Source organism: Pyxicephalus adspersus, chromosome Z, assembly GCF_032062135.1.
Source record: "Pyxicephalus adspersus chromosome Z, UCB_Pads_2.0, whole genome shotgun sequence".
Classification (NCBI taxonomy): Eukaryota; Metazoa; Chordata; class Amphibia; order Anura; family Pyxicephalidae; genus Pyxicephalus; species Pyxicephalus adspersus.
In genome coordinates this window covers 25,804,105-25,825,676 of record NC_092871.1, presented here as the reverse complement: position 1 = coordinate 25,825,676, position 21,572 = coordinate 25,804,105, and the positions used below count along the sequence as shown (strand labels likewise).

Genomic DNA, 21,572 nt, shown 5'->3' with positions numbered 1-21,572 from the left:
TAGACCATAAAAGATGTTGGGTGGCTTGTCTGCACTGGTTTAGGATGGTTACCACCCATTTCACCTGCAATACTTCCCCCTCTCTCTTCACATCCACCAAGCAATGACATTACAAGGTAAACAACTATATAGCCAAATTATTTATCAGTCACGTCACATTGATTTGTAAACACGACTCAATGATGGGATTATATTTTAAATCCGAGTCTCGTCTTTGTAACTTCCATACGAAGTTACCCAGAAACTTCACATAAATGCTTTGTTGTATAGTGATGCTAGATATGCTTGCTTTAGTAAAATAAACAGAAGTGCCTTGGGACAGAGAGACACATAACATAAAAGGATGTGGTTCAAGCTGTTTAGATCATTTGCCTTGGGCGAGATAGAATGTAAATATAGCCCTGCCCACATGTTACTGTACGAACTGACTTTTCTATAGCAACTATGTAAACTGCTTGGAGGTGTGCACTGATAGATTATAATATTTAATATTTGTACAATCTGACCCTGCATACCGTCTAAGCCTACTTGTTCACCCAGCTAGGTTAGTAAGGCCCAGTACACACAACCATATTCGTTGGCTCAATGGATCGGTTCAATCAGTTTTTACCAGTGGACGAAAGTCCAGAAAACCTGGCGCAGATGTGTATGATATTCCACACTTCCTGTTATTTTCCACAGAGTGATCGGAATTCCACAACTCCACTTGTATAGTTCAGATCAATATGTTAAATCTGCTATCAAGCTGATAATTTTATCAGATGAGAAGTATAGAATAGTAATAGAAGTAATTGTCTAATGTGTACTGGGCTTTATGCTGTGATTGCCCATACTGCCTGGCAATTGGCTATTATCATCATTAATATTCTTAATAAACAGGATTTACATAGCGCCAACATATTACGCAGGGCTGTACACTAAATAGGACTTGCCAATGACAGACAAAAACAGAGAATGACACAGCTTGAGGTGAAGACCCTGCCCCTAAGAGCTTACAATCTAGGAGCTTTGTGAGCTTTGTGAGTTTCTTCGGTCATTTAAAGCCTGTGAGTCAATAGTTTATAGTAAATGGATATTTTTGACAAATATTAGAAATATTATATATTATTGGTATTATCATCTTATTACCATTCCCCCACGTATTATTTTTTAGGCCCAGTTTAACCCTTTTTACACTTGTAATGGATCAGCCCCCCATGAAGTGTAGTATAGATGGATTTTATTGTCATTCTGTTTCCATATCATATTTAAATGTGATTGTACAAGCTCCATTACACTTAGCAATAATTATTTAGTGCAATAGTCTACCTACTAGAAATATAGATAGAGATATAAAGGATTTGTACTGGATACATACACACACATATATACTGTGTGTGTGTGTGTATATATATATATATATATATATATATATATATATAATTGGGTTGATTGTCTAAGCAGACCTTCCCGCAGCATAGCTGCTGTTGAATGTAAAAGAGATTGTGCAGTCTCCATATAATCAGATTGTAATGTCCATGGCCAGCTTTTTATAATACAAGCTAAAAAAATCTGTTTTCTTTTTTGTGTGTTCAAATTAGTCATTTATCAGCCCACTTGTTGGAGATAGTATTAAAGTATTAGAAAAAGAACAAGAAAATCATTAGTTGTACATATGACTGTGAAGTGGAAGATGAAGCTGGAAATTCTGGAATAACGTCTGCCATACATTAATTAAACATGCAAAGCTGTCATATATATTCTTAGTTGCCCTCGGGTAGGGGAGGGACTTCAACCATGTAAATAACATTCACAAGTCTAAATATGTTTGTTTCTTTGCTCTTTCATCATATTTCGTGTTGCAGAATTGCTATCACTTTATAGTATTTACTGTGACTTAAATATTCGGATTGGTCACTACAGGATACAAACCAATTTGTTCCCCCTTAGTTTTTGTGAATTTCATGTACCTCCTTAAACTTGGCAACTGTACTTTTTTGTGTTTCTGGCACTTTTACCAAAAATGATTTTAGTTTCTCCTTTAGCTGGAAATCTTGAATCTGTGTGCTGCACACTCACAATTAAAGACTACCTGTCACTCCTTTATATCAATTATTACATTCAGTATGATTGTAGCTGTGTAGAAATTGTAGAACACCATATAAAGACTTTTTGTCTGTGTAAGAAGGGCAGACTGCTATTGAAGGTAGGGATCTGCTGGTTAGAATATGTGTAGCTGGCAATGGGGTTGAACTAGTTTGCTTATGGTCACTCATTCACTTCACCAGAGTTTCTTCTTTATTATCTGGTACCTTGTTGAAAATTTCTCCCCTTCATTTAGTGGGACACTTTTCCACCCTCCACACATTCAGTATGGACATGCTGCACATGCGCAGACTTCTCAAGTTTGTCATATTTCTGGGAGGGATGAGCAATGAACAAGTGTCTGCCTGTTCTATAGATGTGTGATGATTTAGTCACGGCACAGGCTCTCCTAAGATCATGGTGTGGACAGAATGCTGTAAATGTGGTATGATCTGCACATGTGTAGGTGATGTCTGCAAGGAATCAAACAAATATCTTCCCAAGGGGAAGGATTTGCAGCATTTGATGAACCTCATTCAGCTGGTAATACACTAGTAGATGCAGTAAAGTTTCATTCTGTTTTAACCACTGTAGTATATGCCATATCCATGGTCTCAGAGATCACATGTAACTTATGTACTTATTATAAGTTTTCACTTACTTCAAAATCCATTCAAAATGAACTCTACCACCTTGTGAAAGAGTTGTGTTTTTCTTGTTACACCATTGTCCTGCAGCTCTCAGCGGAGCATCAGAAGTATCTTCTCAGCACATAGACATAAAGGCGTGTATGATAGCTATAGGCCTAGACCATGTCCTGTGGTTTAATCCTTTCCTAAAGTCCAACTGGCTTATGACTTGTCTGGTTGAGCAGCAGGGCTCTTCTGGATGACATTAGTTGAATTTTAGGTTTCTTTGCTTTCTGTCTGTAGAAAGCCATGTGTGTAATGTGATTGTTATAATTGGCCACCTCTGCGCTGTGTAAAAAGCTAGTACAGGTGACATAACGCAGTACTTGAAGATGTATTGTGTAGAATTGGAGCACAAAAGATATCAGCATGGTAAGGAAATTAATGGAATTAATTGAGGATTTAACATGGATTATCTTCAAAGAAAAACACTTTTTATTATTTAGAGATTACCTGAAAACACTTACTTTGCAGCACTTAAAATTATTTTTTTTTTAGTCATACATGACTAAAAAGAGAAGATTCTTTATTTTACTAGCAGGTTTTTGGGTAAATTTTATTAGTTTTTTTGGGTGAAGCCGCTTTTGATGATCTTGTAAAACTGTCAGTTTTCAGGCAGATTCAATTTAATGGATTCAGTTCATTCTGAGTCATGGACCTAAAACAAAGACCCCGATGGGAAGGTCTGGCCTAATGTTTACTGCAGGCCAGGGATTCAAAGTATTTAGGCCAGAGACATCCACACAACTAGCAATCCAAAGCCTCCATTTTCTATCAGTACTAATACAGGGTGACATATTAAAGAGCATTAAAGGTGGTCTAATGAGAGAGCACAGCATAAGCTGTTTGCTTTCAGGCTCTTTGTCTGTAACTGAGAGCCTCTAGGTTGCCAGGTTGTAAAAACTCTGTTTAGGTAATTGCAATAGCTTCCATTTTTATAAGTAATGGATAGACCTAAATGGACACAAGAAGTACATACTTGCAATTACTGGGGTTTGAAATTATCATTTAAGATCATTTTGGGTGCCCTTATAAGAACAATGGTTGTACAGCCAAGCTGTCTGGCTCTTTGCCAAGTAGCCATTTCCCTTCTATGGAGGAACGGATGAGTGTAGTCACCTTGCATTAATAGCAATTATTGGTGGGTGGGTATTAGTAATTCAAAGTGGAAGATCCCTAACGACCTCCTCAACTATGTCCGGGGACACCTGTGCTCTAGATCAGCAGTTGCCAACCGCAAGAAAATTTTGGTGGTGCGTCCCCCCAGCCAGGTCATGTCTCTGTCTCTGGACACAACCAACCCACTCTCCCATCACAAGCTCGGGCCTGCGATGGGAGAGTGGGTGGGTTCTGGCATTATGACCTCACTATGGGGCGAAGTTTCTTCTCTTTGAGTATCACTCGGCTCCCTGCGCATGCATGCTCTGGAGCCGTAAGTTTAGTGGTCCGTAGGTCCGAAAAGGTTGACGACCACTACTCTAGATCAGCTATTCTAAGCCAGGGTTTCCTGAGAGGTTTCAAGGGGTTTTTGAGCTGTGCTAGACTGAACTTCTAATTGGAAGTGTTTCCAGTCCTACATAACCTAGCTGAGCCAGCTGCACAACACCAGTGATCTTTTTATCTGTAATAATGGTATTCTGACCATCACTGTAGAAAGGGCACTTTTACCCTGGACACCAAAGTTAAGAAGTATTTTTCCCACTTACTCCCAATAAACTGGTTTTGACTGGGGTTCCTTGGGACCTAAGTTTATTTTATGGGTTCTTCTGGTTTTAAAAAAAAATTTAAATTTTCACTGGAGTGTATCATAAACGATTCCTTTGGGCAACAAAAACCTATAGTATGCTCAGACTCTTTAGTCTGCATAACATGTTGTCCAATCATATATTTTACAGCAGGCATGGGTGAAAAACATGTGGATCTCCAAATTTTTTACAGACCAGGCAAGTAAAACACGCATTTTTGTGTTCAACTGTTAGTTAATATACATATATAATTTGGTCTAGTTAAGGGTTATCCTATGTCTAGGTATTGAACAGTAACAAATCCTGGCTTTTACTAATTGCCATTACATTTTAGCGCACCAGAAGAAGGACAGATAGTTTGGCTCCATCCTAAACCCTCAGAACCATAGACTACTTAGAATGATTGGCTCCAATCTGCAATTCATTTGACCATTATATAATTGGCAGGATCCAGCAATATCCATCTAATGCCCATAAATACCTGTAGTGAGCAGACTGGTGAAAGCTGATTCCTTAATGACTGCTATGGGATACCAACCACAAAACGGATCTAGCATTCTCTAAAGAAATTTGGTTTGACAGGTCAGTGGGGAAAATTGGATCACCCAGCAACATTCTTTTTTCATGTGTTCATGCAAACACTTTTTCACAACAGAACTAGGTTCTGTCAAAACATATAGAATGTGAAAGCATCTCCTGCACCTACTCTGTCCTGTGTGTTGATTAGCTGGACATTTGACTGATAATCCAGTTCTCTAGAGGGAAAAACTTTGCTGAATTCTAATACAGAGCATGATGATTGTTGTCCCTATGTGAGCTAAGCTTGATCATAAATGTCTCCATACAGAGGGGGAATTAACTTCAGTACCTTCCAACAAGAGTCAGATGCAATATCAGCTGCTCATGATCATCGTTTTTATCTGCTGCCAAATAAAAGATTTAAAGATATTTTGGCTTTTGTAATAAAAGCCAGGAAATTAATTGAGACACAATGGCGAATCCATATGGATTCTTTTTAAAATGTTCATATAAAACAACTTTCAAAGAGATAAGAGTTTCTTTACTGAGGTAATTCAAATGGTGTACTATTTAAAGCTGAACTGTAGATTACTAGATAAGAAGAAAGGTTCAAAATCCCCCTTCAATCCATTTATGTAATTTTTAGTAATGCATTTTCAAACATTTTCAATAAAAGTTCCTGAAATCTATGAATTTTAATATATATTATCTTCCCATGATCCCCCTACTGCAGGATAGACAGTAGGTCAGAACTTTGGGAGAATCAGGCGTTATGTCAGTCTTTTTGGGCAGCAGAAGCTTTTAAGATTAAAATATTAAAAACCAAAATGAATTACAGTGCATTGAATAAAGGCTAGGTACACACCTCACGATGATTCTCATCCTCTAATCGCCTCAGGGCTAGCATCAGACTAGAATCTGACGTGTGCACAGCGCTCATCTGACATCGTTCATGGATCTGTCCTGGCGGACCCACAAACGGCGTACGATCGTAATACAAGTGAAGGGGTGAAAGCACCGTGGGGTGCCGCTCCGCTGTTCTCCCGTCTCCTTAAAGCAGAACCGCGCTGTATGTACATCGCTCATTCATTCTTTTGTTGTTGGAAAGGATTGTAAAAGACCCTTGTGGGAAAAGAAGCTAAAATTTAAAAAACAAAACCACAAATATATAATTTCCCCAAAAATTTTGTATTTGTCATTTTACATACACATTCTCTTTAAAGAATATATTAGAATACTTTGTGTAAAAAATAAATATATATATATATATATATATATATATATATATATATATATATATATTTATAGCAGTTCAGCTCTGGGAATAATGGCTTTTCAGCAGTGTCATTATCATTTCTATGTACTGCATCTTCAGGAGAAGACAAATGGAAAACTGTGATTTTCCAGTAACAGCTCTTGCTTCAAAGTGATAAATCACTGGAGATATCAGATGTGTCCATTTTGCAGGCTTCCTCGCTGATGCCAGAATGTTCTCTATGTTATCGCCTCTGATCTAATGTTACCATTCTCAGATTGCACTATTTAGCTCCCGGTCTTTTTTTTCTGAGCTTTTAGTGCTTTTTGTTTTTATTCTGTCTTAGTGCCAGCACATTTAACATTGACCATGTACAAGTTTCTGGCCTGTGCTTGATTGCCATTGATGCGTAGTCTTGAAAGAGATGCATTTGCCCAAAACACAAAGCAGATCTCAAACTCCAGTGCAACAGAAGCTTTGGAGAAAGTAGGGAACATAGAAGGAAGAATGACCAACTTGGGAGAACCTCACAGTATAATGGCATGTGAAGCACCATTCCAGGCAATGGGTAAAGTTAAGCACCACGATGACTTAGTGACTGGAATCAAAGTTCATAATTTGGATCCTGGTAGGTACACATTTAAGCAATCTCGCAGTGTCCCTGTGGGTTACTGACACCCACAGGTGCTCTGGAGTTCATTCAGTCCTGACAATACCAGGGGAAGCCTGGATGTGCTGGGCATCCCAGAAACCAATACTGAGCTGCGTATGGAGTTACACTTTCAAGTGCAGGCATTGTAGTGTAAATGATTTCAATATCTCCCCCCCCCCCCCCCCCCTCAAAACGCCCTCAGAATAAATGAAAAAGAATCATTGTTTATGCTGTTTGTTACACACTTTACATGAGGACACAGCACCAGTTACTGGTGGCCAGCAATAATGCACAAATGTCACCCATAATAACCATCTCCAAATATTTTATTCTGTGTAAAAGGGGGAAAGATATAAAGACTGAGCCTTTGTGATCCTAATTTTTCCTCCTCTATATACATTTTTAAAAAATTAAAAGGCCAGAGATGCGTTTTCCATGTTGCTTCTATTGGCATTTCTATAGATTGCTCTTTTTTATGTTCACATTGATGGCTGCATTTTGTGCCTTAGGTTTTTACTTGAGTCAAAGCATTTTCCTGTATTTTCAGGTAAAGATAAGTGCCTAGATTTGTATTTGAGTATATACAGTAATATAAGTTTGATTACTTTGTTCTGCTCAAAATAGGTTAAGTGATTACCAAACCCATAACTGCATTTTTTTTGCCTGTGGTTTTTGTATTGTACATGAAGGCGATGAAGAGAAATTGTAATGTTTATGAGAATGGTGGAGACCATAGAGTGTGTTTCCTCTGGGATAGGCATTGCTATAATTGCTTCTGTTTAGTCCACAAAGCTTTGCATAAAATGTGAGCATTGTGTAAATGCAGAAAATAATACAAATGATAATAATGATATTAAAGTCAGTTTTTTTTCTTATTATTTTATTTATTGAAGTCAAATGCAGCAGACTCATTACAGGGCTTTAGATACCTGTTCAGAAGGTAAGATACATCTAAAAACATTTAGGCAAACAGTACAAAACAAATGCCAGGTTTATTACCCACTCAGATAGTAGATTGTATTCCTTAGTTTTTGGAAGATGACATTACTTTTAGGGTTTGATTTTTTTTTTTTAACAGACACCTTGCCATCCAAAGGTACAGCTATCCAAAAGCATTACATTTTTTTGACTGAATTATACTTTTTGTGTTTGAAATCTTTTTTTATTGTGAATGATTTAATATTGTGAGCAGAAAGGCGTCACCCCACCCACCACTTTCAGCCTGCACAAACTTGTCATGGAAACTTCGATCACGGACATATCCTGGGTTTTATAGTACAAAGGGGTAGCAGCTTGGAAGATTACCAAGGACATAATTATATTGTGCTTAATGTTTCTAAAATTAAAATATGGAGAACAAATTTCATGTGCTATAAAGGGGTCAATGCAAAGAAGTATGCTTGGTACTCTATATTGGAAAACCTAGTTTCAAATTTGCAGTTTCAGGATAAACTCCTAATAAAGGCTCACCTATTTAATGTACAGCGCTGTGTAATATGTTGGCGCTATATAAATCTTGCTCAATAATAATAACAATAATAATAATAATAACAATAGTTATGATGTAAACCAATCTCCAAATATTAATGCAAAACCAAACCCACAATACTCACCTATCCTTGTTCCCTTGCAGGGGGCTAACATCTTTCTTCTTTGAGGTGATCTTCTGCCATCTTAATTGGCCAAGGCATGATGGCGTCACTTCCTCCCATACGCACAAGAGCTCATGAATTCCCGGCACTAGCAAGGGAAGGAGGGATTGTCTGCATTCCCTGGCACAAAATTTGATAGCTGGGCGGCGATCAGGCAGATAAGAACAGTTATTGCAGAAGAGTTATCGTCTGTCCCTTTCTGCAAAAACCACCTGCCTGAATAGGAAATGTTCAAAGTGGGACTTAAGTTCCATGTTAAGGTGGCCATTTATCAAGGTGGACAAATAAGAGTGTTTGCCAGAAAAATTGTGTTATTCGTACAAAACACAATCTTTCTGTTTGCTCGATTAAAACCCATTGCTAAATTGCACGGCTAAAGACAAAACCCCTTTCAGTAGGCCAACCACTTTTTAAAGTTGGGCACATTCAGCATTGAAAGATGGTGGTCACCAGATTTGTCAAGCTTGATCAGCATTTTTGTTTCAAATACCCTGATTGCAAATTTGTGGTGATCATTACCACAGTGTAAGTATTTAGGGACTTTTTGCCACAACGTAAAACAATTGTGGTGTGCTGCTTTCTGATTACCAGTTGGTAAATTACCTTCTACGTCTCCAACAATATATTTTTCATTGGCAACGTCTGCTATTTAGAAGCCACAATCAGGGCTTCTTAATAAAGACTCAATAAAGGCAGAGGTAACTTCTACAGTCAGTCTTGGGTTTTCAAATGTACAGTTAAAAGGAAGAACCAATAATTTACAGATTGATTATAGTGATTTCTGGCATTGTTTCTGTTCATGCTGATATATGATGTGCTCATCTTGTTGTTCACAAGAAAGGAACTTTGGGAGAAAGCAAATATTGTGATTTATTTTCGTCCATAAGACTACTTACTGTCTATGTAAATATTTCTTGTTTCAGTCTAATTATCGTCAATGGGTGAGAACCTGACTGCGGTGTAAAAGGAACATGCATGTTATAGACATGAAGAGTATTTCAAAGAAATGGATTCTTTATGGTTGTAACTGATGACTGAGCTGGATGAAAACTGAATGGGGGCCCCAGTATGGTTGGCATATTTGATGTCTTCTCATTTCACTTGAGCTAAGAATACAAATATATCAGTTCACACATTTGTGTTATTTAGCATCTTTGTATTCTGTCTAATTAGCCATAATGTCTGTATTACTTGACCTAGAGTTTTGCCCCTTTTATATACAATGAGTGATAATAATAATATATTGTATACCAGCAGAGGTAACCATTATGTAAATCATAACAGCAGAGGTGTGTGTATTAGACTAAAGCTTTGTGTGCCATTCATATCTGGAACAGCACTTCTCAGCCTTTGTGTCATGGTGGAAACCCTGGAATAATTTCCAGAACTTGGAACTTCTGCTAAAACTAAATTAATCCACAGCTTAAATTACATTTGGCTTTACGTTAGGACAGGGGTTTTTAGAACAACCCCTTCTCTATTACCCAAGATACATTTAATAACTTGTTCAGCTTTTGTTACTAAAGAAGAGTCCATTAAAGCAGAACTAAATATATATTCATCTGTCCCGGTTCTGTCGGAGGACATCACCATCTTCTTCTCGCGATCTTTGGCCCTCTTGATTGGATGACGTAACTAATGCAGGCATGCGGGAATTCATTCAGTCTCGGTGAGCACATGCACTGCTCAGTTTCTTTGACAGTTCCAGAGAGTGTAGTGCAGTGCAGTATTAAAGAATATTTCAGAAGGGACATCTCCTGTCCCTTTTTACAATAATGACCTGCCTGATCAAATATTATTATTTTTATTATTATTAATAATAATAAACATTTGTGCTAGTTGCCTGCTGACAGGACACTCTTTTCCATTTTATCCAAAAAAAGATATATCCAACCCCATTTTCCCTGTGCACTTGAAAACCTTTTTCTCTCTAACACCATAGAAGTTACCCTGGGTTTTTGACATATTACCCAATAACTTATCCTCACCACGCAGTCACTCCAGCAAGTCTATTCCTCCAGTGTTTTTAACAGGACTACCTTCATGGAAAATCAAGCTGTATTCAGAACAAGTGCCAGCCTCCCCTTTTGTACGATTCTGGCATTCGGGTACAAGCTCAATTACTGATCTTCTATCCTTTTAACTTAACATAACAGCGCTACCTGGTCAATATACCAAGGTCTCAACTCCTCTGATGAAGCCCATGAGGGCGAAATGCGTTGGGGGAGACCATTAACAGGTAATCACCTATATTGACCCTCACTTCACTGGGGTTTGGTGTACATTATAACCAACCCGATGTAATGTATCTAGATTCATAATGTTGGAGTACTAAAACCTTATATATGTATGTATGTTAAGACATTTATTTTATTTTATTGAACATAAATAAAAGATTTTAATCAATTTTATAATAATACTGCCTTAAAGAGCCACTTTTCTCTTCATCCTCTCCTTATAATTAAAAAACACTTATGCATTAAATGTAGCTGACCGTACGTGTGTTAATACAGAAATATTTTCCAATCAATTAGTTAAGTGCCAAAGCCTTTTTCGTCCTAGAATTGGACTAAACTTAATGAAAGGGGAAGAGAGAGGAAACGCAGGCTTTTTTTGAAGGCACAAAGAGAGAATGATGATGTACAAAATCAAATACAATTTTTATTAGTATACAAAAAATCTATTAAATAGTTTATAAAGATAAAACAACGTTATAGGGTGGCAAAAGGTGTCATTCAACCACACTGTGTTATTTACTGTGTTACCACAAACTTGCGTATAGATAATGAGTCAAAAAGCCGGGGGCTCATCTCGACGCGTTTCGCCCAGATGGGCTTCCTCGGGATAATGGAGACCTTAAAATTTAGTACAGTGTTGGAATTATGCCAATTCGAAAATAAAAGTATGTCAATAATCAGTCAAGGTGGATTTACTAATCATGAAATCGGTGGGGTGCTTGGGGTCTCGAACTTGTTATATGTGGATCGAAGAGACTTACGGATTCTAATGAATTGATATGATGGATAAATTGCTTGTAGGTGTAATTAATTTACAGTTCATTGATTAGGGTTCATATTTTCTAAGGACTGTCACAGTGACTTGTCTATAGCTGAAGGATAATAGAAGCCGTATGATCTGTATTCAGCTAATAGATTCAAAGGGGAGTATCACAAAATGTAGATGAGTGAATCAGTGTGTAGATACGGGCGAACCCGCAGCAGCCGTTCAGACAGAGTTATTATTAATAATAATAAACAGGATTTATATAGCGCCTACATATTACACAGTGCTGTACAATAAATAGGGATTGCAAATGACAGACAAATACAGACAGTGACACAAGAAGAGGAGAGGACCCTGCCCTGAAGAGCGAGTTTTAGTTCTACTTTAAGTTTAAGCACCAAGTAACCAGCTAAATATACAGATAGAATACATGTATGGGAATTGTTTTCCTTGCCAAAGATATCTACAAGACTCTTCCACGCAACCTTGTATGTCAGGGCAGAAAACCTGATTCTTCTCTTCTGCAGTTAGGTACTTGTCCCTACCCCAGCTTGTGCCTGTGGACAGCTTAGCTCTCACTCTGCTTTCTTCTTCTGTCAACATACTGCTTATTGCTGCATACACACTACAGTACAAATGACTTGTGCAGACCCTCTGTCTCCAGAGTTTTGTTGTACAGAGACTACAAGAGGCAGATACAAAAAATACATTCAGATACTTGCTTTACTTGCATACATAAAAATAGAGCTGCATTCATCTGCATCTCCTATATATATAGCTTTGAGTTTAAATATGATTTACTGTGAATAGATATTGATGGATTTAACCATACACAGTTTTGAATTCATCCAGGTATCATTGTTTCTTTGTTTATAAAGAGGGTTCATTTCTAGTACAAAATATACTGATGATCCTAATCCGTCCATAAAATTCTGAAGTATGTGGGAGTTCCATTCCTAACATTTTATCACTGCTAGGTTCAAAGGAGTGTTCATCAAGTCATAAGTTGTACAGAACAGACTGTATTGTAAAAGTGGTATCAGCTATCCAAAGATCTAAAGATCCACAATTATCAATATGATCGTCCATTTTTGTTATAAAGACACCACTTTTGACCTTACTGTTTTGTTTAAAATGTGATATACATATATATGTGTATGTTTAGTTGATTATTTTGCGATAATATAGTAGCTATTTTGTGATATTTAGTCTACTTGCCACTTTAAAAGTAGAGATCACAATAGAGAAGTGTTTTTTTTTTTTTTTGCTATTGTTATTGTTTTCTATTTTTAATTCTAGGGATAAGTAGCTGCAATATAAGTCTATGGCCACTTATCACCAGGGGCTGCTCTGGGTTCAGATTCTTCTTTTTTTCTATTCCCTGTTTCGATCATTGGTGCATAGGTGCACCGGAGTTCATTCAGTTATGCCAACCGCAGGGGAAGCCTAAATGTACTGGGTATCCTGGCAACCAGCCTTGGTTGGGTATGCATCTCCCCTTTAAAGCACATGCATTGCAGTGTAAATGATTCATTGTAGGTAAAATACACTTTACTACTACTACTACCACTACTACTACTACTACTACTACTACCTGGACTTTGAATGGCGTCCTTTTGTTGTTTTAGTCAGCTGACTGCCCTGAAAGCTGCTTGTTGATTCACCTGGGGACTGACGATCAGGCAGTGTTTCTATTAGTACACCTAACAAAGGTTGCCATTTTGTCTTTAGGTGTAGTGGTCTCTTTAAAGAACCACTTAATATCATTGTTCTGTATCAGATACAAAAGTTATGAATGAGTAGGCTACAAACTGCAACCATTAAAACTTTTTTTTTTCCATGTGTCTATAATTTGATTTTGAGCTGCTGTTTTATACAATAACTAGGACAAAATCTAACCATTTGCTGCAGGGGATAATATATACACGCTGTAGTCTACAGTTTAGGGTAATGGCTTTTTTTTTTAAGTAGAAAAGCAATGTGAGCTTTTGTAGAACTAGTTTTAAGTTTTTTTTTTTTACCAGTCCAGAAGATTGACTTTTAACTTGTGTGCCTTCACTTTGCATTTGTGAAGCATAGAACACTATGGACGTTTTGTCTGTGCTGCATAATTCAGTCAAATCATTCTTGTAGGAGACACACCCCAAAATGGCGTTAGGTGTCCTTGGTCTGGAAACTCGTGGCTATAAGGAAGGAGCATTTCCACATAGTTGTACCCCAGCAGCCAGAGCGAATTTTCATATCTAATAATAAGTTGAACACTTACGGCGTTGTGAAATGTTTAAAAAGCTGTGCGTGCGTATGTCGCCAGTTTGTTGGGCTGAAAGGGTTAAAAAGAAGTAAAAAAACTCCCCAATACAGTGGGCAAGCTGTGCCAGGAGCCCATCAATCCCTACAACAGAATTGTGTAACCTTGCATAAAACACATCAGTCTCTAACAACAAGCAAAGTATGTAGAACGGCGTTTACATTGCCAGAGATTTCAGAAATGCTTTGCCAGCCAGTTTGGCACAAGCGAGACTTGGGCATGTACGAGTTAATCTGTGACTGGCCTTGGCAACTTCTGCTTTTTCCTTATAAGAATATTGCTTTGAAATGTTGCTTTGCTAAATGGAATGTAAGAGAAGAAGCCAATGAATTGCTTAAAGGTACAACACTGCATAAACATGCATAGCTAACAGATGTCCCTGGTTGTCAGGGACACTTTACGAGATTCGTCCCTGATACTTCAAGCACCAGGAAATTTTCCAACACAAAATTATATTTATTGCTCGATTGTATTTTGTATAGCCCATCTCAATGTTTTTTTTTCATATTTGCCCAGGGATCAGCTTTAAAGTTGAAGTCGAGGCAAGGGTTTATCTACTGTCTATTACTGTATATCTAAATTTTGGGGGCAATTCCGTCTGTTTGACAGCTGTCAGAAAGAATAGAAAGTGTAGGAAAACTTATTTACATGGGCAATTTCAACAATAATTTTAGAGGGGATAAAACTTTCTTAGGTTTGATTAACAGTCTGTTCCCCTCTCTTCCAGCCCAAATGATGGTGTTAAACAAAATATAGAGGGAAGATCTTAACAAAGTGTTCCAAAACTACCAAAGTTTTGACTGTTATTGGACTGTTTGCTTTTAAATGGAGCTGTTTGTAAATTTATTAGAAATGTCACACTTAGGTATATAGTTCTTTATCGTCCTCCCAAACTTTAATTTTATAAAGAAGCTTCAACTATTTGACTCTTTTTATAAGCAGCTATTCTCTGCCTATGTGATACTGCTGGCTCGGCTAATATTTGCACCGTGAACAGATTTGTATCTTTGTATGTGAAATGTCTATGGCTGTGACGAAATGTCCTGCTGGTTGAAAAAAGGGGTTAATGTCTATCTAGCATTTACTGTGCTTGTCTGGTTCCCCCAACCCATGGCACACAGCCACCAGCTGGAGGCTAGATTCTGCTCATACAGCACTTACAGTACATATTGTCAGATTCCTCGTCTGTTTTCCATTAATAGCACAATACTGCCCCTTCTCACTTACATGTCCTTCTTAGATAAATAAGTATAAACGGTAAATACAACTACAGCACGTGTGCTTTGGGTGGCGTGTCATGCACAAGGCATATTCTTGCTGTGCAGAAAAAAAAAAAGATTCCTTGCCAAACCAGATCAGCATAAACCAAGCACTTCTATTGGGCGTTAGCCCAGTCCTGTGTTGTTACAGAGAGCGTCATTGGCTCTTGTATTTTACCATGCGCAGATTCGATTGGGAAATGCCCCTTTTTCAATCCACAATGGCTGATTGCACTGTGCCGTAGTGTCACTATCCAAAAGGTTTTTACTGCTGCAAATGCTCATTTTTTTTCTTTGGCTGTATTGTCTAAGCTTGTGATAAAAATTATAAGGTTGTGTTTTTTTCTGATTATGTATTTCGTTTCCTCTTATTGCAGGTTGCTGAAACGTGCCTTTTTTTCCGAAGCTAACGCTGCTTGGATCTCTGTCTAGTGCTGCCTCTGTTGTTTTTTTTTTTTTTTTTCCTTTTTTTTTTTTTTTTTTTTTTTTTTTAATTTGCCGTTGCTTGCAGGCCATCCCAAACGGCAACTGACCTTCATTATTACAATTTCAGCACTCAATCCTTCAAAACGGAAATCATCAATTTTTCATTAACAGTCACGGCTGTGCCCAACTGTAACATTATTTTATTCATCGTAACAATAAATAAAAACGCCACAGATTGTCGGAGGAACTGAAATTCTGCCAATTTCTGCCGAGTTTTACACAACCATAATTGGAACCATTAAGATAAGAGCACAGAATTGTTGAAAAAGTCGGCTCAGTCTAACTCGATCTGATTTTAGAAGTGACAAACAAAGCCAACACATTCAAACTTTGACATTTTGCACTTTTCAAGAGCTGGTCTCTAATTAGATTTATTTTTATTTTCTGATTTATCTGATAAAACGTCTATTTTATGGTTGGATGTTTATGTTTCATTCACGTCTCAACAACAGATACAAATTGACTAAAAAAAGAAAAAATATAAAAAATTAAAAAAAAACCTTAAGTGCTGACATTTTTTTTAACCAAAGTGAAACAAAAAATAGTTTTTATTCATTTAAACTTGAACTCCACCTTTCCCGATCCCCTTCTTTTAAGAAGAAGAAAAAAAAGATTGTAGTCACCCATAAAAGAGGTGTTCACGTTGGCCTCAGCGGTCTGTCTTTTAATATGGCTGTTAACGTCTCCTTGGTGCGTGACACAAAATGGCTGACGCTGGAAGTCTGTCGGGAGTTTCAAAGAGGCACTTGTTCTAGGTCTGATGCAGAATGCAAGTTTGCTCACCCATCACGGAGTTGCCATGTCGAAAATGGACGCGTTATTGCTTGCTTTGACTCACTTAAGGTAAGAGAAACCAGTACTTTTACTTATATAGTTTTATAGTATGATTCTGATTATGTCTGCAGTCTTCTCCCCAGCCCCTTTTAGCCGGACGCACCACCCAGCACTTTTCAGTAACCACCCGGCTGTTTTTGAGTAGTTACTGAGTTGGGTCACAGTAAAGGGGCTGCCACCCACTTACAATTTCTTCCCACCCAGCTTAAAAAAATTTCTTGGTTAAACACTGGTCTGTATAACTCGTCATATTCCTAATTCTTTCAAAATCACATTTTCTACTGACAAACTAGTTTCATTGAATGACAGCAGACAGATGGGTGTGGTGGAAAAGGTTCCAGTAGCGGAACTCGGCATTGCATTTGGCATGTATAAAGTGTAACTTCACTGTTACTGAGAATTTAGCAATGCAACAGGCAGCTGACGTACTGCCAACATTTAACTAATTATGCATAGCGATATAAAATGAAAACTCTTTTCTTTTAGCAGCTCAGCCTATTTGATGGTGGCACAGTTACATCTTCTGTAACAATAGGTGGAGGTAAGGATCATAATCAGATTGTGTAAGCAGTGAATTCCCCAAATGTACCTGTGGCTATCTTTCATCATGATGCTTGTCTCCTGCAGCTATCTGCCCATTCATAAAGTTCCCATGGCTGCTGGTATTAATATTTACAGACTGGCTCTAATCCTAAACATGGTAAAACTAAGGCTACGTACACATGTTAGACTTTTGGTGTTGGAAAGAATCTTTCACAATCCTTTCCAACGACAAAAGACTGAAAGATGCATGAATGAGTGCTGTACATACGGTGCTATTCTGCTCTATGAAAAGGGTAACCTGACCGAGCGGCCCCTGCAATGCACTCTCTCCACTTCGCTTGTAATATTATCGTTCGTGGATCTGCCGGGATGGATCCATAAACAACATCGGAAAAGCACTATACACACGTCAGATTCTCGTCCGATACTAGCCCTGAAGCCATAATCAGACGAGAGTCATCTGATGTGTGTAGCCTTAGGCCATATTTTGGCTGCATATTTTACAGAAGTAGGTTGGAAAAATATTAAACAAGAGTTCAGACTATGCTAAATATTGTTGCTGTGAATTACAAACAAACAGATAAAAGCTAAACTTCTGCATACACAGATGCAGTACATCTCTACCATGTTTTACCATTTAGGACCTTTTCACATGACTTGGTGCTTTGGTATGTATTACACTGTGCTGTTTTAGGGAGCCCAATAAAAATGAATGTGCTGCAGTGCATTTCAATAGACCAAATTTTTTTGCAGCGTTTCCTGCAGCAAATGTATGTTAGGGTGTATTTCACAATAAATGGCACCCCAGCACACTTAGCAGTTTTTGTGTTCCTGACTCCCACCTATAACGTATTAGAGCCGTCATATTTTATTTCCTTTAAAAATGGTAATCTTGTGGATTAAGGGCCAACTCCAGCTTTTACTTTTTAAACATTTAGAAAAATGTTTTATTAAACCTTTTTAAAAATGTAAAATAAATTTTATCTTAAATAATAAAAAAAAAAAAAAAATTCACATATTATATGTACAGGTGATACTCATATAATCGCAATAATGGTTGTTTATTCCTGTGAATATTTACCTTCCATGTAAATACCTGGTCTTACTCTTGTATAACCCCAACTGTTAATAATAATGCTGGCGTGCTGCAGTGGTCGTGTTTGGATTTTTTTGCAGCTTTTCCTAGGAGAATCTCTTGAACCAATTATTGTTTTTATGGGGCAAGGTATGGATCTTGTTAATATTGGGATATGTGGGAAGATGATGAGCTGGGGGCCCTCCCATCCTCCTAAAATATGTAAAACTATACTTATCTTAGGTCATCCTGTCTTTATTTAAACTCCCAAGAACTTACCCTGTTTTATCCAATTTACCCCTTGAGATCGAGTGAAAGGCTTATCTAGAATAATTGTGATTTCCATCCATGGCAAGGTTATGCTGAACACCAACTGGCATGAGAATGAGATTGTAACCATTCATATGGCTAAACTTTGTTCAAGGCAGGATGTACGCAACAAACTTTTATCAAAGCTGTTTTTAAAAATATTTTTTTACAATTGTTAACATCACTAAAGATCACACTATAGAAGGTTTAAGCCCCTTTCATATCTGTGGGGGGAAACTGCTTGGTTGGCAACACCCATAAGCTGCAAAATGCAAAGACAGTTACATACAGTTGCATCTATAGTGCTGTTTTTTTAAAATGAACTGCATGGGCTCAAGAGACTTGGAACTATTCCATGTTCCACTGCAACCACACCTGCAAATAATATCTATATACCAAAGAATTAATGGTACAGAATGAACGAATACTAGATGATCATTTTAGATGAACAGGTGATAAAATATCTACATGTCAACGTTATTTGAATGGTTTGTATGATAGGAGTTCTTGCATAAAATAATCAAGTAGGTGTTGTTTTGCAAAACTGGAATGCATGCCAAGTGGGCAAAAAATGATCGAGATATGACATTTGTAAATAAAAAAAATGAATAAATCATTGTCTGGGCAAAATATAGATATTTGTAAGGCTACGTACACTCATTCTCGTTTAATAATCGCCTCAGGGCTAGTATTGAACGAGAATCTGTCGTGTGTACAGCGTTCGTCCAACGACGTTCATGGATCCATCTTGGCGGATCCATGAACAATCGTATAAAAATACAAGTGAAAGGGAGAGAGTGCTGCGGGGTGTCGCTTCGTCGCTCTTCCCTGTCCATAGAGCAGAACGGTGCTGTATGTACAGCGCTCTATCTGTCTTTTGTCGTTGGAAAAGATCGTGAAAGATCCTTTCCAAGGACAATTTTTGAACGTGTGTACGCAGCCTTGTGTATGAATCATAACCAGTACATAAATGTGACATTGTAAACGTATGCCATATGCTTTTCTTTTAGGTTTTAGGCTTGCAAGGTCTGTATGTAGGTCTGCCCTATCTTATATCAACATGCTTTAATACCAGTTGAACTCCTAAATGTGATAAAACTTCATGGACAGGAGCAGGGACTCTGCCCTTGAGACTGTAGCTATATACAAGTCTGAAAGGATTAATATATTTACTTAAGACCTAACTGACAATTTGTGCACATGAGTGAAAGAAGGCATGTGCTATATAAAACTTTAGAAATCACAATCTGCCTACTTCCCAGGCGTTGTGCTGAGTAAAAGGTACTTTCCACATTCTCTAACAATGATTAATTTTTACAATAGCCTTCTGTCTGCTATTTTAGGAGCATGGTCATAGTACTGAAGAAGGCTTCTGTCTGTTGTCTGGACTCCTTGGCTCAGGGGAAGGAAGCCATTTTGTTCTTTCTCCTAAATGATCTAACCTTTGTGGAGTGGGCAATCACTTTATACCTCTTGACTTCTTTTAGTGGTTATACTAAACCACTTGGTTATACTAAATACTCGTAAAATGTTTTTAGGCTGCTTTTTCATAATTCAGTGACTCACTAATTTTATTTCCAAACAGTGTGAGTTTAGTCACTTGTAAATTATATATCCGTTACGGTAGTCAGTCTTATTTCACTTATTCATCCATTAGTGTCACTGAACAGCTTTCCCTTCTCCCAGGGACGTTCCCCTGATGACACCATCAGTAAAACCCAGTAATGAGAGGCAGGGGAAGCAGAAATGGGCAGGGAATGACTAATAAAGTTCTGCTAGGCTTTTTTGAGGCTAGAGGAATTGAACGTGCCTGGTCACTCATATGAACTATGGTAAAGGTTCAGTTTGATTTATCTTTAATGTCCTTAGAATAAATTAAGAATGTAAAGATTTTCTAGGGTATTGAATAGACTTAAAAATGTCTATTGTACCCTGAAAAATAACAGAGCACCTCTTGTCATGTAAGCGTGCCTAGACATTCTCATGGTTTATATCTATATGTAGTCCTGGTGAGATCTAAGATTTTGTAGTCACTGACTGCTAATCTCATGGAGTGGGTTTTGGTGTTGTCACTACCATGCTTCTCACAGTTTCCCTGGCAGAAGACTCTGCCTTGTGGAAGAAAAACCCTGCCTCTAATAATAAGGCTGCCACACAAAGACAAATGACCTGATTTATTAAAGCTCTTCAAGACTGGAGGAAATACACTTTTATCAGTGAACCTGGGTGATCCAGCAAACCTTGAATAGATATGGTCCAGGATTTAAAATATTTTCTAACACATAGCAAATTACTTTTAGGAAATCCATTTCAGGTCTGCTGGATCACCTATGTTCACCAATGAAAGTGTATTTTCTCCAGTCTTGGACAGCTTTAATAAATCAGGCCCAAAGTGCAGAGCAAGGCATGGCAAGTCAATGATGGGTTAAGATCAGCTACAAGGGCACCACTGACAATAATGCCGGCTAGTCATTTGCCTTCTACTTTTACCCTGTGACGGTTTTATTGCTGTTTGTGTCCCCTGTCCCTGGGAAGATATACTGTACTGATCATTGTCATCAGTACTGAAATTTATTGGGAAATCCAAAATTATATTATGATTCTATTGATTCTTCCAAGGCCGACTTCACCTTAACCCACACACACTGGATTATGTAATGGAGGTTCCAGCACAGTAAGCCTTGTGACAAAGACTACAATACTACTCAGAAATGCCATGGGATGTCCTATAAGGCAGCGGTCACCAACTGCTGGCCAGTGCATCTCCCAGCGGGGTCAGAATAAGGTCCCCGCTGGGGTGGGGAGGTGGCACACCGGCCAGAGCCATGGACCATGTCTTCCCATACAGAAGGCTCAGGGCTGTGGGCGGGTTGTGTTGGGAGAGTGGGCCGGTTTTGGTGTTATAACTTCACTTTGGGGGAAGTTTCTTCCCCTTTGAGTGACACACTCTACACTGATCTGTAGACCACTTTTTAGCATAATTGCAATGTTTGCAACAAATTTTTTGGATAACATTATCTCCTTAAATTCAATCTCAGTTTTGCCCAAACTGTTTATTACATAACTGTATTATTAAAGGACCAGTCCTCCCAAAACAGTCTAGTCTGCCTATACCGGAAAATTAAACCCCCTAAAGTTTCCTTGTATCTGTGTTATTTTAGCATGAGATCTCAGGTGTT

General features: G+C 37.9%; 1 protein-coding gene across 8 annotated transcripts in view; it reads left to right on the top strand.

Annotated features, from left to right (window-relative positions):
* MBNL3 (muscleblind like splicing regulator 3) overlaps positions 1-21,572 on the top strand; it is a 112,684-nt gene that overhangs the window by 29,877 nt on the left and 61,235 nt on the right. For 6 of the 8 annotated variants that reach the window (XM_072431467.1, XM_072431464.1, XM_072431465.1 and 3 more), the window contains exon 2: positions 15,524-16,475. The exons of 1 other annotated variant lie outside the window; for it this stretch is intronic. In XM_072431467.1, coding sequence (XP_072287568.1) covers positions 16,302-16,475 — 174 coding nt within the window. In that variant the 5' untranslated portion in view covers positions 15,524-16,301. Of the gene's footprint in view, positions 1-15,343; positions 15,408-15,523; positions 16,476-21,572 lie in introns of those variants that run through there. One more of the 8 variants, XM_072431466.1, reaches the window with a different exon arrangement.